The sequence below is a fragment of the Perognathus longimembris genome, chromosome 6 (genome assembly GCF_023159225.1).
Source record: "Perognathus longimembris pacificus isolate PPM17 chromosome 6, ASM2315922v1, whole genome shotgun sequence".
In the NCBI taxonomy this organism is placed as follows: domain Eukaryota; kingdom Metazoa; phylum Chordata; class Mammalia; order Rodentia; family Heteromyidae; genus Perognathus; species Perognathus longimembris.
The window spans coordinates 21,284,657-21,299,947 of NC_063166.1; the positions used below are offsets into that span (position 1 = coordinate 21,284,657).

The following is a 15,291-nucleotide window of genomic DNA, read 5'->3' on the forward strand; positions in this document are numbered from 1 at the left end:
TGTGGGGGAATCCATTAAAGGAAAAACAACATAGAACATGTGCTCAAGCAGCATAGTTGCCTGAGCAACAAAACTTTTTTGTTGCTATCACAAAAGTCTTGAAGCTGAATAATGATTAAAAGTAAAGGGTCATATTTGGCTCATATGTTGTTGATTGGAAGATCCAAATAGCATGATCTAGGTATCCTGGAAAGGGACGTTGTTGAATCACAACATAGCAGGGAATTGGTTGTGTGTAGAAGGGAGGGACCCCATACCAAAACAGGAAGCAAGAGATATTTCTAGGCAGCCCACTGTCCTCGTAACAATGCACTCTTGTGGGAAATGGCCCAGTCTCAGCATAACTATACATAAGCATCTCTTCGTGCAGATGCCACCTCTGACCTAACCACTTCCTGGTAGGCCCCGCATCTTGCAGGACCTCACCAACACCTCCCTAGAGACCAAGCTTCCAGTGCATGCCACTTTAGGGGAACACACTCCCACCACAGCATAGCATCTGTCCCCTGGCTGCCACAGCTCCTAATCTACTGTCTTCTGCTCCTCACCCTTTTGCTCAGGACATAAGAACCCTACCAAACATATAAAAGCTGTGTCCAGGCTTTACCCCCACAACACTTGGGTAGAAGTGACTTTACACAGCTGGAAGCACAAGTGACAAGAATGGCAGGTTGTCCCAACGTAGCAAGGGTGACAGAACAGAGACTGAAACATTTGGAGGGCTAGCATTGATAGAGGGCGGGACAATATCTTAGTTGAATAAAGCAAGATCCAGAGATAGTGGTAAAAACCATGGTCTTGGGGGGAAAATCTAATTTTAGTCACGACAACCCCAAATGAAGTGACCATGCTTATAGGTCTTAGCCATATGGATTAATATGTAACTGCCACACAGTTACCTGCCTCTCAACCTTCCTGGTCGTTCCACCCACTAAATGATATTTTAGCCCAAGGACACATTTTTAAAGAAACTATAAGAAGAGAATAAAACAGAAACATACTTAAAATGTGGTTTTTCCTTTATACTGATTATGTGCATGTCTATTCATATGTATCCATGTACCAATGTGTATGTATGTATATGTGTATATATGTCTGTGTTTCTTTGTGGTGAGTATGCATGTGTGTTTAGAGACATGTGTGCATGTGTACTCACATGTGTGATAGTGTGTGTATGTATGCATGAAAAAACTTCTGGATATTTTGGAGTAAATGGCCCTGAGTGCTAGCTTCTACTGAACTGCATCGTCTTTGTCTCTATCTTCTGGGGGTTGTTATTGGCCTTGTTCTGCATTGTAGCTGTTGTTTTAATTACCATTTGTATTATTAGAAAAAAAAGCACAAACATTAAAAACAAGTGCAGACCCTGGAGTGTGTAATGCTCATCTTGACACATATTACCTCATTTAATCCCCACAAGAACTCTAAAGAGGAGTTTAAAATGTTTTGGGGGATGCACAAAGGGGGGCACAGCAATGGAAGGAGGAAGGGTGAGCAAATGTAGTCATAATATTCAATGTACGTTATGTAAAAAATGAACTATATAACCGGAAAGAAGGGACAGGAGGGGGAAAATGGGGAAGGGTGAAGGAAGGGATGACATTGACCAAGAAGCACTGTACTAATACTCCTTTGGACAAGTATTTAATAATAGCAATTTTTAAAAGCAAGTGTTTAATTATCATCATTTGCAGACATGCAAAGTAAGGTTAATAACTTGGTCAATATCACAAAGACAGGTAGGATTTAATCTTGCTCATCTGACCCTATGTCTACACTCTCAAATTCTTACTATCAACATTCTGATTGTGATGCCCTATACACTGGTTGCTTGCAAGGCAGCACTGACAGCTTCTTAGTGAAGTGGTTCTCTGCCATAGTATGCTTGTTGTACTATGTTTCCCTTTGAATCTTCACTTTTATTTACATAATATTAGCTGTGAATCTGCAAAAGCTCCTTTTTGTCAAAACCAGCAAAAAGTAGTGGAAGATATGGGGCTATCTTTAATATTATCAATTTGTATATTCCTGTATGACATTCTGAGTGAACAAGCCTTTCATGGCAGGCAGATAGTTCCAAGGAATATCAACAGTGACCTTGCCATTAAATATGTGCGTGTGTGTGTGTGTGTTTTAGAGAGAGAGAATGGAAATCTCTAGGCCTCAGATGAACACGAAGAAAGACATTCTAAGATGCTTTACAATTCCACTTGTTCCATGATCATACGAAATTATCCCAAACACATCTTATTCCTTTTATTTTCTCTCAGAGGAAAGACTCTTTTACAAAAAAGAAAAAAATGAAGAGAAAAAAATTTATAGTAGTGTTAGCAACAGAGCTTTTAGTAATTCTAAAAAGGATCATTTCGAATATGAATGCCAAAGAAGTACCCCCCTACCCGAGATAAAAAATTTATTGGTGAAAGAAGTGAGACAATGCACACTACACACAAATACATTGTTCTAAAATAATAACAACAACAAACAAAAGTGAAAGGATAAAAATTAAGCAAGATTCTTTCCTCAATGCTACTTGAAACATATGAACACAATGACCATATTGTTATTTAGCATCTCCTAGTGGCTTGCTGGCATAGGAAACATTCTGAAGAATAAGCTCAGATACATTATATTTTGTCTCACTGTATGGATGGTGTTCATTGTGTATATCCAATTAATTGAGTAAGAATTTTATTTTTAAATCTCTGTTCTCCCCAGTATACAAGACAGTATATTTAATCATCAACGTCAGCTGACCCATGGACTCCTGTGACAACTGATGGCCTCTCAGGGATTCTGACAAAAATATTATGTGAATACATACTTAAACCACTAGTGTTTATGCCCTGTAGTCTGGAGGCTATTTTCTGATGCAAAGCAAGCTCCTGGAGGAACCTTAATTCTATACACAGCACCGGACACAGAAGCAGAAAGAGTGCAGCAGGGGTCTTAATTAGGGGAAAACAGAGCACATTTGCAGGAGTGGTAACAAATGGGCACTTGTAGAAATAATTTCTCTTAAAAATAAGGCAAGAGGGAGGAAGGAGAAGAAAAGAAATCATTCAATCATCAGGACAATGGAAACCAATAAATTTAAAAGAAGAGACATTAGTTAAATGAGGAATATGATAGATGACAGAGCATAGCAGAGCATAGCCTCCCCTTTGCACTAAGCAAAACCAAACCAAACCAAAAAGCCACCACCACCACCACCAACAACAACAAATTCCTACTTTATATGAAGATATACCTCATTTAAATAACCCATGCAGAAATAAACACCAGAGTCATTGGCAACCTTCACAAAGAAAAATGCCAAACACCATAAAAAATAAAACACTAGAAGAATGATGGAAGAGATGACATGAATTAAGATGCATTGTATTCATAAACTGTCATGTTGAATTGAAACTCTTTATTCAACTAATGATAAATTTGAAAAAACGTGAAAACTGGAAGCAAAATAACAATGTATTTGTGTTGTTCAATTTTAGGCTTATGAAGTTTGTTCTGAACTAAAAGATTTATTAATAAGACCACAAGCACCCAACATCAATAGGCTCACTAATAAAAACAGACAATCCTTATGTTTTCCATCTAAATATACCTTCTATTACCTAAGTATTCCTAATTTCATCTTTATAACTATGCTTTCTACTAAGGTGAAACAAGCTAAAACAAACAACAGCAAAAATTATGTCATTATATGTTCATAGGTAAGAGTGAAGTTTGTTAATAGGACTTTATTTTAGATAAATCAGTTCCCAACTGGTTCACTTGGCATGAGTTTTCTCAGCAGTTTCTTACAGCAAAAGACAGAACTAAAATGTGACTGCATTTTATATAGCAGTCTGCATTACATGGAGCTCAAATGCATACATGGGACTAAATTATTACATTTATTTCCCTTGACTTGATTCTATTTCTAGAAAAAAAGCCTCTGTGCCCCACTGTCTAAATGAGAAGCACTATGAATCCATACTTCTCTAAAGGGGTGAGTATTTGTTTTGAGGAAGGTGTAAATTCACTCTGCCCTTTCCTCTGTGCCCACACACAATTGCTTTCCCTGGAGGGCCTGCGCAGAGACAGCAGAGCCTCCTGCATGACCCCCTGCCAGCAATCAATCCAGGACCTGGAGCATGAAGCCTGATAGCCCTGGCAATTCTGTATTAGCTTTAGCCATGCTGGGTATTACTTGTATTCATATAAATGTCAAACTCCTCTTGTAACCTGACCTAAAAGTGTCTGTAACCTCAGTTTACATCCTTTTAAAACACCTCAGCAATAGAAGGATTAAAAGGAATATTATTTTAAATTGAGCACTTGAAAAAGAGAATTAAGAATAGCTTTGCTGCTAAACAGGGAAAAGCAATGCGAAGTGAAGGTTGATCATTTAAGAAATATAAAGAGGATGAGAGAACAAACCATCTTAGGATAATAATAATAATAAAAAAAAAATCAGTTGTCTTTTAGTGAAGTGTAACATAAGCCAGAGATGGGACAGTGACAGAAGCATCTATTTTTCTGAAGAATGAATATGTATTGCATATATTTGCTTTAAATTACAGAATAATTCACGATTAATTTCTATACTGGGTTGTACCTACAAAGCCAACCCTAGAGATGCCTTTCTTTACCCACTCTCCAGTACTTATGCAAAGAAAAAATTCTTTTTTGAGACAAGGTCTCAACACAAGATATTCCTATCTGCCTCTTCAGTGCTGGGATGATAATAGGCATGTCACCAGGTCTTTGTCGGAACATTTTTTTTTTTCAGGAAAAAAAAGAAAAAGAATTGCTGATGTCACAATTAAAAGACTGATTTGCAATAGAATTGGGAAAAGAGTCATTATTGGATCTCTGAATGAAAATAGTATTTCCTAAAAGAATTCAGTGCTTGGATTTTCAGTTAAATCAAATGCCATTTGTTCTACATAATAATTAAGAGAAAAGAAAGCTGGTTGCTTCTTTAAGGAAAAACTGCTGATTTCATGGACCAAATTCAAATAAGAGGTTTATAAGAAGAAATCCCCTTGAGAATCTAAGATATATAAAATAAATCAAAGACAAGCAGATCATGCAAGTAAATGTCACATGAGTTAGAGGACATACAAGCTAGAAACAAAAGGGTCTATGAAGAAACCAAAGGAGTGCTTGATTCTCTCTTCTCCATCTCTACTAACATGGCAGCACTACTTCCAATGCACTAGGAAGCTCAAATCAGAGATGGTGGTGGAAGAAACATATTAAAAATCCATATTTTAGTTGATTATGATATAAGGAGCCAGTGGAAAGAAATTATCTAGATGATATAGAACCAAGAGGACATTCCTATCTTGGTGCTAGCCAAAACTGCCACATATACATGACAAGCAGGAAATCTAGGATGGAAATAAATTAAGAGAGTCTGATTCCTGTTTAATATTAGAAAGAATAAGAATCCCATCTTGTTAAATTTTTATTTTGGGGGAGAAACACTGAGGTTTGAACTCAGAGCCTTGCAATTGCTAGACAGGCACTCTACCACTTCACATATACCTCCAGTCTTTTTTGTTGTTTTTCAGATAGGTCTCATTTGTTTTAAAGTGCAGCTTCCTGTTATGTTTCTTTAGTAGCTGGGTTTTTAAGTGTGTTCTAAGATGCACAAGTTTTACTGGATTCAGTGACATCTTATGATCCTATAAATATCAGTCTGCAGAGTATTATGGAATATAAATATGAGCCGTGGAGCTTGGCTTTAAAATTCTTTATATGTTTTCAAATGGTATTTTTCTAATAATCACTCAAACAGATATTAAAAAATATTTGTCAGAATACTAAGTAATTCATGAAGCTGTTCCAACAGACAATTTAAAAACTGAAACTATCACTACCAACAACATAAAATAAATATTGGTTGCATGTGTACAAATCCAGGTATGACATCCAGCAGAAAAGTAATTAAATACTGAGATGGGAACTCAGTCCATTTTAGAGGCAGTTATTGAACAGTAACATGAGAACTTGTTAAGGGATCATGTTGTGGTAGAGACCTTTGATGGTTCCTCCATATCCATTACTTTCATTGCATTCACTTATACAAAGAGATGTTTAGACCCATGGATGCCTGGAATAAATGCTTTCATTGCTGGCTTCCCTTGCAGCTAGGAAAAGCCATGGTTTAATCAATAAGATTTAAGTGGAAATGTCATGTATAACTCTAAGATAGTGTCTTTTAAAGGGGAAATAGGTACATACCTCTTCTTTTTTTTCTTCTTGCTGACTGTAATACAGACTTGAGGGTTGGATTTTAAGCAGTCACCATGAACCTTGATATCATAATTTCTTCAAAGAAGAGTTGAGTAATAGAGAATCCTGAGTCCTTGTTCATTAGTGCAAGATGGCTACTGCCACAAAATTATTTTTTATGTGAGTTTTATTTATACATATATATGCATATATACGTATGCACACACATATCTTGTTTGAGATTATTTGGTCATTCATAGACCAAACAAATCCAATCTAAAGAGTCGTACTGTATATGACAGGATTAAAATTTTGGCCTTTAGTTGGATAGCAAGTAGCCAGAACTCATACGGCATGTTGGAAAGCTAATTAACATTATATGTTGGCAAAATATTTGGTCAAATTGCCACATGTTAAAATTTAGAAGTCAGACCAAGTATTCATCAAGCATACAACTGCAGAATTGTTTTACCAAAAAAAAAAGTACAATTTTACATTTTTTGGCTGCTTCTCATTGCAAGGAGCAATATGGAGGTCAGGAGAGGGTAGCTCTCCTGGTTGGAAGTTCCCATCAGATTTAAGTAAGGGTTTATGGATTTGAAGTTTGCAAGTCAGCAACTGCCAACCCAAGCAAGTATAAGTGTTGACTCTCATTCCGTGCCAGCTGAGATGGCAGGTACTCCAGCACCCATGGCTGAGGATCTCAGCTGAGATGGGATGAAGAGGGCTTCCGAAGGCCTCACAGGAGTCACCAGTAAGGTTCCAGGCAAGATGTGGGCAAAGGAGAGAGAATGAGCAAGAACATAGTCTTCATGTTTGAAATTACAGCCACAGAAGCTTTTTGGTGGCATATGTTGATGGGACTGGTTAGAAACAAACAGTGTGGGGCCTACTACCTTTCTGAGGCAAGTGGACTGTCAACATGGTAAGATGCCATGTGCCTCAAATCTTTCTATTTGCAGTTATTCTCTTGGTCCCTTCCATACCAGCTTCTTTATATCATGCTCTAACCCCATGACTCAGCATGGAGGGCCAGGCAGTGCTCCAAGGAGGGCAGATTGATTGCAGGAGTGCTTATCAAGTCTCCAGAAGAAATCAAATGTAAACTTAAATATTCAATTATAATGGCCCACTATCTTAATTAGAAAAATTACTATGCCTATTGTATCTAAAAACTATCCTTTCTGGAAACAGCCATAATGAAAGGAGTCTAAAGAGTCACAACCTCCAGCTGGAATGTGAGCTCAGTTATTAACGGTGTGACTTTGGGCAAGTCACTTAACCTTTCCATGCTTTAATTTCCTCACTTGGAAAATGGGGGTAATATTTTCAATCTGGTATGTGCCATGTTGTTATTTAAATAAGTTAAATAAGTTAACTGATAGAAAGCACTAGTCTACTGCCTTCATTGGCTCAACAAATGTTGACTAATAATTTTTGTTAGCTATTAGCCAGTAGGGGTTCACAGAAGACAGAATCTTTTAGAAGACAAATTATTGTTTTCTACCAAAGAGAATATATCTGTTTCTCTGAAAGAAGCAGACTTTCATTTCACATTAAAAAAAACTTTAATTAAAGCAGATTGAAATAATACTACTGTAAGCGTTACACATATGAAGCCAAAGAGTTAAGTGTTCTTCACTCAACAAATGCATGCTATTCTAGCATCCCTCTGTGTATACGGTGTGTGTGTGTGTGTGTGTGTGTGTGTGTGTGTGTGTGTGTGTGTGTGTGTGTGTGTGTGTGTGTGTAGGGGGGGATTGGGCAAAGGGAAATACTGAATACTGTACTAGAAACTGGAAGCACAAAGACTATGAAGACTTGAATTACTTTGAAACGATACATACTTTCTTTTTCATATTTCCCAGAGCAACTAGCCACTTGGGTGACATTTGATCCTTGCTACTTTTCCTGCTTCTCCTTTTCTACTGGCCAGACTCTGCCTTTTCACCTAATCTCAGAACACCCCCCCCCTTTTTTTTCCCTTTTCCATTACTTAACTGCTGGTGTCTCATAGACTTTCAGTTGTTCTTAGCCTACAACTTTTTCTAAATGATCTCAGCACCCAGATGTTTATCTACTACCAAAACCAGATGAGCACTTTTTCTCTAGACCCCCATCTCTATTCTGGGCTTTTGTCCCCTATTTGGTGCAGCTTACAATAAGGATAGTCTGTGTCTAAAAGAGACACAGACACTTCAAATTCATTATTCCAGATTCAAATTCACTTCTATCTGAATTCCATCTTTTTTTCTCAGTCATCTATCTTGGTAAATCATATGTCTTTCTAGCATGTCTTACAATCAGGTACCCAGGAACTTTATTTGACACTCATGTATGTCTTCCTCATCTTCTCTTTAAGTGAGCACTACAAATTGTATTGCTCATATTTGTTGAGTCTACTTAAATGTCTCCTTTAACACTTTTGTGCCATGAGGATTAAACAAGCTAGTACATACAATGCTTGAGGCACAAAAGTAAATGCTTAAAAATTATTAGATATTGCTTTATTATGATCAACAAATTAAATGTTATTTGGTACTGCTGTTGTTGCATTTATTTAATTAATGTGTGTTTTGGAACAAGTAACAAGAATCATAACAGAAAATAAGCATCTAGTCCCATTAGGCATGAAATTATTACAGACTTTAGACAAATCTTTTTAATCATTATGATGCCTGCCTGACATCCACTTTATAAATGCAGATTAAAAACCCTTTTCCTACCTACTTAGCCAAGCTTTTATAACATCATGTGATAATATGCAAGATGAAACAGAAAATGCACTGACAATGAAAGGAAAAATGCTCATTATTATTGTTATCTATTTGATAGATGTGTGATTGGACTTTTGTGATTATGATACAACATTGAGGAAGGAAAATGTACCATGGATAAACTATGATAGCTTTCCAGATTCTGAGGGAAAAATGTAGTCATACAGTGCAAGGAGATAAAGTAGGAAGAGCGATCAGATTATATCGCTTTACCAAGGTAGACAGAAAATGGGATGTTAAATCAGTTGAAAATACACTTATCTTCAAACCACGAATTCAAATTTCCCATTGACTCAACATATCATATGGGAGATTAACCACGTGAAACAAAAACTCTACAAGGCCTAAATGTAAATATAATACTTAAAAAAACCCCAAAGTGTTCTTCTATTAGATAGCTATTGTTCTACAAGATATCTGTGCCAATAAATGTATTTATTCGTTTGAAAGTCTATAGATAGCAATAGAAAAAAGGGAAGAAAGTTTTATTGCTTCAGAAAGAAATCTAAGATAAAATGTGAAGAAGACTTTAGAGACACCCAAAATAACAAACTAGTTAAAGGTATTAGACACCTTTAGAGAAAGCCAGAGAACATTTTTGAGGGGATTATTTTGCCTAAATTATTTTTGAAGTGCTTATTCAGTGAAATATCAACACATCTGGGAAAGCATCTGGAAGAAAACTCAATTTTCTAATCCTTGCTGAATCCTCTTTATTTTGGGGCAAGTTCTTTTCTTATGTTCGAACAAATAGTGCTACTTATGTTTTTAAATTACTAGGAATAAACTAGCTTAATAGGCTGAATAAAATACAAACTAAACATAACTTGTCTTTTATCAGGTTGTGTGTTCTGGTAAGGAGAGCAATGATAAGAACCCTAGATTAGGGTTGTATTTTGCAGAGAGATTGGACAAGTAGGCCACTGAAGTAGGGTAGACTGTATGAATTAACTCCATGACTTACACAAATCATCCTGCCCAAGTAATAAGCCCAGCACTGGGCCCTGGTGTCCTTGGCTGAATGAGTACATGGGACGAGATCAGAGCATGAAACTTTCTCTGCAAGGCTGACACTTCCCCCTCTGAACTGTCCTCCAATTCCTTCTCCCAGCCCTTTACCTTCTACTGTGTCCTCATTAATTATGCCACAAGGAGTGACATTTTACTGGCCAAATTTAGCTATAATAAATTTACATTGTTCAGAGGATTAATATTCTACAAATGACCAAACAGATGAACTCAGAAGAACACAGGGCACTGATGAGTGATGGCAGCCAATTCTTTATCATTTCTATTGTTTTCTTCTTCTTTGTGACACAGCAGGGTCTTCCTCTATTCCCTAGGCTTGTCTCAAATTCATGGACCCAAGAGATCCTCTTGCCTCTGTTTCCTAAATAGTGGGGACTATAGGCACTCACCACCATAGCTGGATTTAAAATGGCGAGTTTGGAAATGAGATAGTATTATATTACAAGTCCACAGAAAGATTCAACTTGCAGGTAAAAACAATACTATCTTTTAACTAATTCAAAATGCAGTGGCTTGGTGGGAACATGTTAACTAACTAGGATCTAACCAACATAAACCAAAAGCTGGTGACTTACATCAAAATAATACATTGAGACAAATAGGTCTTTCAATATAGAACCATATTTTCATTTCTTAAAATATATCTATCATAAGGGCATTTCTTTCACACTTTAACATGTGAATTTGAAGATTCAGATTCTTTTCCTTAGCAGTGAAACATATGCATGGGAGAACTCTGCATGTTGACATATTTGAAAGTATGATTAGATATGACTTACTACAGGCTGGGAATAAATCAATAAATTCAGTGCTACTCAAAAGGGGAGGGCACAGCATCCATGTACAGGGATACAAGGTGAGAAACCTAATTATCCTGCTTGACATAATGAAGTAGAAAATTCCTCAAATTGGGGACTGAGCATTCAAATTGTATGCTTTTGAAAATCCCAGAAATAAATATATGAAAAAGTGAAATCAGTAATGTGATAATAAAAGAAATAAATAGGATGAGCTATCTACTTTTTAAAAAAGCATAAACATAGGTTTTTGTCTAAAACCAGAACCGTACTTCTTGCTTTGTTCTATGTCATTTTCTTCCATGTGCCTACAAATCCCATTATGTACTTCCAGAAATCATCTCATTCATTGAAATAAAAATATCAAATTCCTTAGTGTATAACTGGATTAATAAATCTGAATAGAAAAATTTAAGTCACATGATTGTCTGCTCATAATCAGCTGTTTTAAATTAGTATATTCAGTAATTCAGACACTCTTTTCTGCAAAGGTTGCATGATTTAATAAATTCCCATATGGCTCAACATGTGCCAACACTACTAGGTTATCTCCAATCCAGCTGCTGTTAGGGTAAGTGCTGCCAACTTCCAAACAACTGAAGAGAATAATGAATCAGCTTCAAGTTGGCTCACATGTAAACTCCATTGCTACCAGAGAAAATGGGCCATTTTCAACTGTAAAGAAATTAATTAAAAAGATTTCAACCCCACTATTTGAGAAACAGTTCCACAAACACTACTGAATTTGTAATAAAAGCCTACAGCTCCAATGTATAGCTAAGATATCAGTCTTAAGCACTGTTAAGTTCTTTTAAGGATTGGCTTTTTAGGAAATCTTCCTCACTACACTAAGCTTTCAGAAGCTCCAGATTTGGGGAACAAAAATGTACAGGGGGAAAAGAGGGACTTGTTTGTGGTAAAGGTTCATTATATAGAGGTTTTCAAGACTTTAAAGAAAATGGGGTACAAATGAGAAGGGACACATTTGTATAAAATTCAAAAAAGCAGAAAGCAAGCACCAAATATAACACTTCATCTCAGGATTGTTTTGTGAACAAGTTTTGGGCACAAGCCAGGACAACATGACAGTGTTAAAAATGAAGGTGGTGTACTGAATTTAAATAAAGTGGGGTGAGTTGTCCAGACCAGTGATAAACAGTAATGTAATGTTCAACATTAAAAAAAAGCTACATTCTTTATTCTTGGTCAGAACATTCTATTCAAGATCCAAGAGTATCAGAAGTAGTAGAGATGTGTTATTATTCTGTTGACTACTTTGAAAGCTGCATATACTTAATGTGTATAATTATGAAGACTTATTCTATTCACTGATTCGAATATCTGAATAATTAGCTGTATTTGTATGGATGTACCCTCAACATGTCTTTATTCCTGGTGGTTAGGGTAATCAAGAAATGCCTAGAGGTGAAAAAAAGTTTTAAAGACATGTTAAGGAAAGATGAGAAGGCAAATGTAAAAAGAAACAGATTACAAAGCAATTGTATGTGGTCAGGGTAAGTGAATAATTAAAGGCACAAAGAAGTAATAGTCATATTCATGAAGTACTTCTACATGGTAGAAAGGCACACAATTATAAAAAATAAGATGGAAATAAAAAATTGTATGTTAATGAAGACACACAATCGAAGAAAAAATATTATGGAGAGTAGGAGGCACTGTGCCACAAATATGCCAGGATAAATGATACATCCCTAGGTGGGTAGACTCTTCCACAGATTTGGACTTGAGAACTGTGGGTGTGAGCTTGCCTGGCACCTCCACTTCCTGCCCTGGCTAATCACAGGAGGCATTCCATGTTTAGTGATGATGAGAAGTAGGATTCTGAAGAACATAATTATGGGGCTGCAAGTGTTTTCTGTGGAAACAAAATTACCATTCATGTCTGTGATCGTGTAAATATGCCTTAATTTTGGTCAAAAGCGATTTGAACTTTAAAAAGTACAATCCTTAGGCCTCCCTGTAAATCACAGGCATTCAAGTAAATAAGGGGATTAGTGTGCAAAAGCCAAGACATTCCAGAAACTCTGAAAAGTGCCAGTTGGTAGAAAATTATCTACTTTGCAGTGACATCGTGTGGCCTCTACCTCCGTGACAAAACCAGTTCACAACTTCAAAAAGCCACATAAAAGGAGACTTAACGCTGAGCAAAGCTGAAGTAGTTCTCTTCTCCCAGGTCAGGTATAAAAATAATCACAATTCACTTTAGCTCTGAAAGACTGGCAAGCTTCCACAAATGGATGGTGTGACAGGCGCAGATGGAAGAGGGATCTAAACCAGGCGGAAGGAGAAACCACATCAAGGGTGCCCAAGAAAAAGGAAAGGCTTTGAAAGCTTCCAAAGTTCTGCTTCCTCCTGGTACCTTTAATTGTGACTCTGCCACAGTGCATTGTTGCCACAAGTTTTAAAAGAAAAGAAAGGTTGTTTTCTTAAGTACTAACAGACGACTTACTTCTCCTTCAGAAAATCCACCACTCTTTTGAAGTCAGCCACGCAGTATTCCCTTTTCATGTCCATGAGCACACTGTCCGAGGCAGACTGAACCGGGATGTGCAGAAAGGCGTAAACTCTAGGGTGATTAAGGATTTTCGCCATTTCCTTCAAGAAGTAGAAGGAGAAAACATGCATCATTTTAACAGATCAGGGAATGGTTTCCTTCAGATCAACGCTCAAGTGTAAGCAAATAAACACTGTTGAAAACAAAGCAATCATCATGGCTGTTAGGGAGCATGGGTAGGTGACACTCTGATGGTGATATGTGGGAATCTAGTTAGTTTCAGAGGACTCTACAGAAGTATTTCCTCCAGCTCATTGCACCTCTCATACCACAAAAGACATAAAATCCAGTAATGCTTAAGAAATCAAAAGATTTTTCAGTATTTCAAAATAAATGACCTATTTTTGCATTGCAAAGTTTTCAATTCTGCTTTACTACATCTGTAGGAGAAAGGGGAATAGTTAAAACTGTTGAGACTTCCTGAATAGGGCTTGAAATGTGTTCATTCAATATATTTTTCTTAATACTAGAAGGAAGACGCAACAGCTGATTATTTCTTTTTGTTTTTTTTTTTCCTTACCCAACGCTAGAGTTTGAACTCAGGGCTTTGTGTTGTACTCTACCACCTGAGTCATGACCTGCCACCAGCCCTTTTTCTTCTTAAGTTATTTATCAAATTAGGGTTTCCTTTTGTAGGAGCTACTCTTGGCCTGTGATTCTCTGACCTATACCCCCCAGGTGGTGAGAATCCAGTATGAAGTACTGCGTCCAGTTCACATACTGAGATAGTGTCTGACCATCTTTTGTCCTGGACTGGCTTGGAACTGTGATCCTTCCTTCTCCATGTCTTGAGACACCTTTTTTTTTTTTTTCTTATTATTTCAATTGGTTTCTGACCAATGAGTATTTACTATGTAAAAGGCACAACCCAGCCAGTAAAGGCTGCCAGATCACCACTGGGTCCCTGAATATACAACACAGAGCTCAAAGGTAAGAAAGAGGAGAGGAAGCAGAAAGAGCCTATGTTGCAAAGTTGGAGACAGCAAATCAGTATAGACAAATTTTTAGTCTCAGTGTTATAAAATTCCTCTGAGGAGACAAAGTGAGTACAGAAGAGAAAAACTGTGGAGAAAAACTGTGGTTAAAAAAAATAATTTGCAGGGCTGGGAATGTGGCTTAGTGGTAGAGTGCTTGCCTAGCATGCATGAAGCACGGGGTTTGATTCCTCAGTGCTACATAAACAAAAAAGGCTGGAAGTGAGGTGACTGTGGTAGAGTGCTAGTCTTTTTCTTTTTTTTTCCTTTTTTCAGTTGTTCCTTTTCTTTTCTTTTACTTATTTATTTTTATTTCTTTATTGTCAAAGTGAAGTACAGAGAAGTTACAGTTTTATAGGTAAGGCACTGAGTATAACTTGAATGAACCTCAGAGACAGTGCCCAGACCCTGAGTTCAAGCCCCAGAACTGGAAAAAAAAAATTGCAAACAAGGAAATTGACTTAGTCGTTCCTGGTTACATGCTATCTGGTCATCAAAGAAAGGACAGGAACAAAGACAAGAGAGGGAGGGAAAGATAGAGATAAAAATGGGGGAAGGGTGAATACATATGCAGAGACCAATAGTGTCAACACTGTGGGGGGAGTGAGAGGCGGAGCTGCTATTTGATCATTTGTATATGTCCCACAATTTTTACTTTCAAAATATTATTTTTTCACATATTATCTCATTAACAATATTGTTCAAGATCTTATTGAGTCGAAGAGCCAGGTAGTTCCATATGATTACCCTGGTTATTCAGAAGTCAGTCCTGTAGATAAGATAAACCTTCTTTGATTCTCCATTTTCTATAAATATAAAACTAGTCACAGTTATAGCTCTATACTGTCTCTTCCAGGAATAAATATGTCTAAATCACACACACACACACACACACACACACACACACACAC

At 36.9% G+C, this 15,291-nt stretch overlaps 1 protein-coding gene across 3 annotated transcripts in view; it reads right to left on the minus strand.

Annotated features, from left to right (window-relative positions):
• The window catches only part of Cdkal1 (CDK5 regulatory subunit associated protein 1 like 1), a 533,240-nt gene that overhangs the window by 178,580 nt on the left and 339,369 nt on the right, over window positions 1-15,291 (minus strand). For all 3 annotated transcript variants that reach the window (XM_048348394.1, XM_048348392.1, XM_048348393.1), the window contains one exon: window positions 13,302-13,447. In XM_048348394.1, the coding sequence (XP_048204351.1) occupies window positions 13,302-13,447 (146 nt within the window). The remainder of the gene's footprint in view (window positions 1-13,301; window positions 13,448-15,291) is intronic.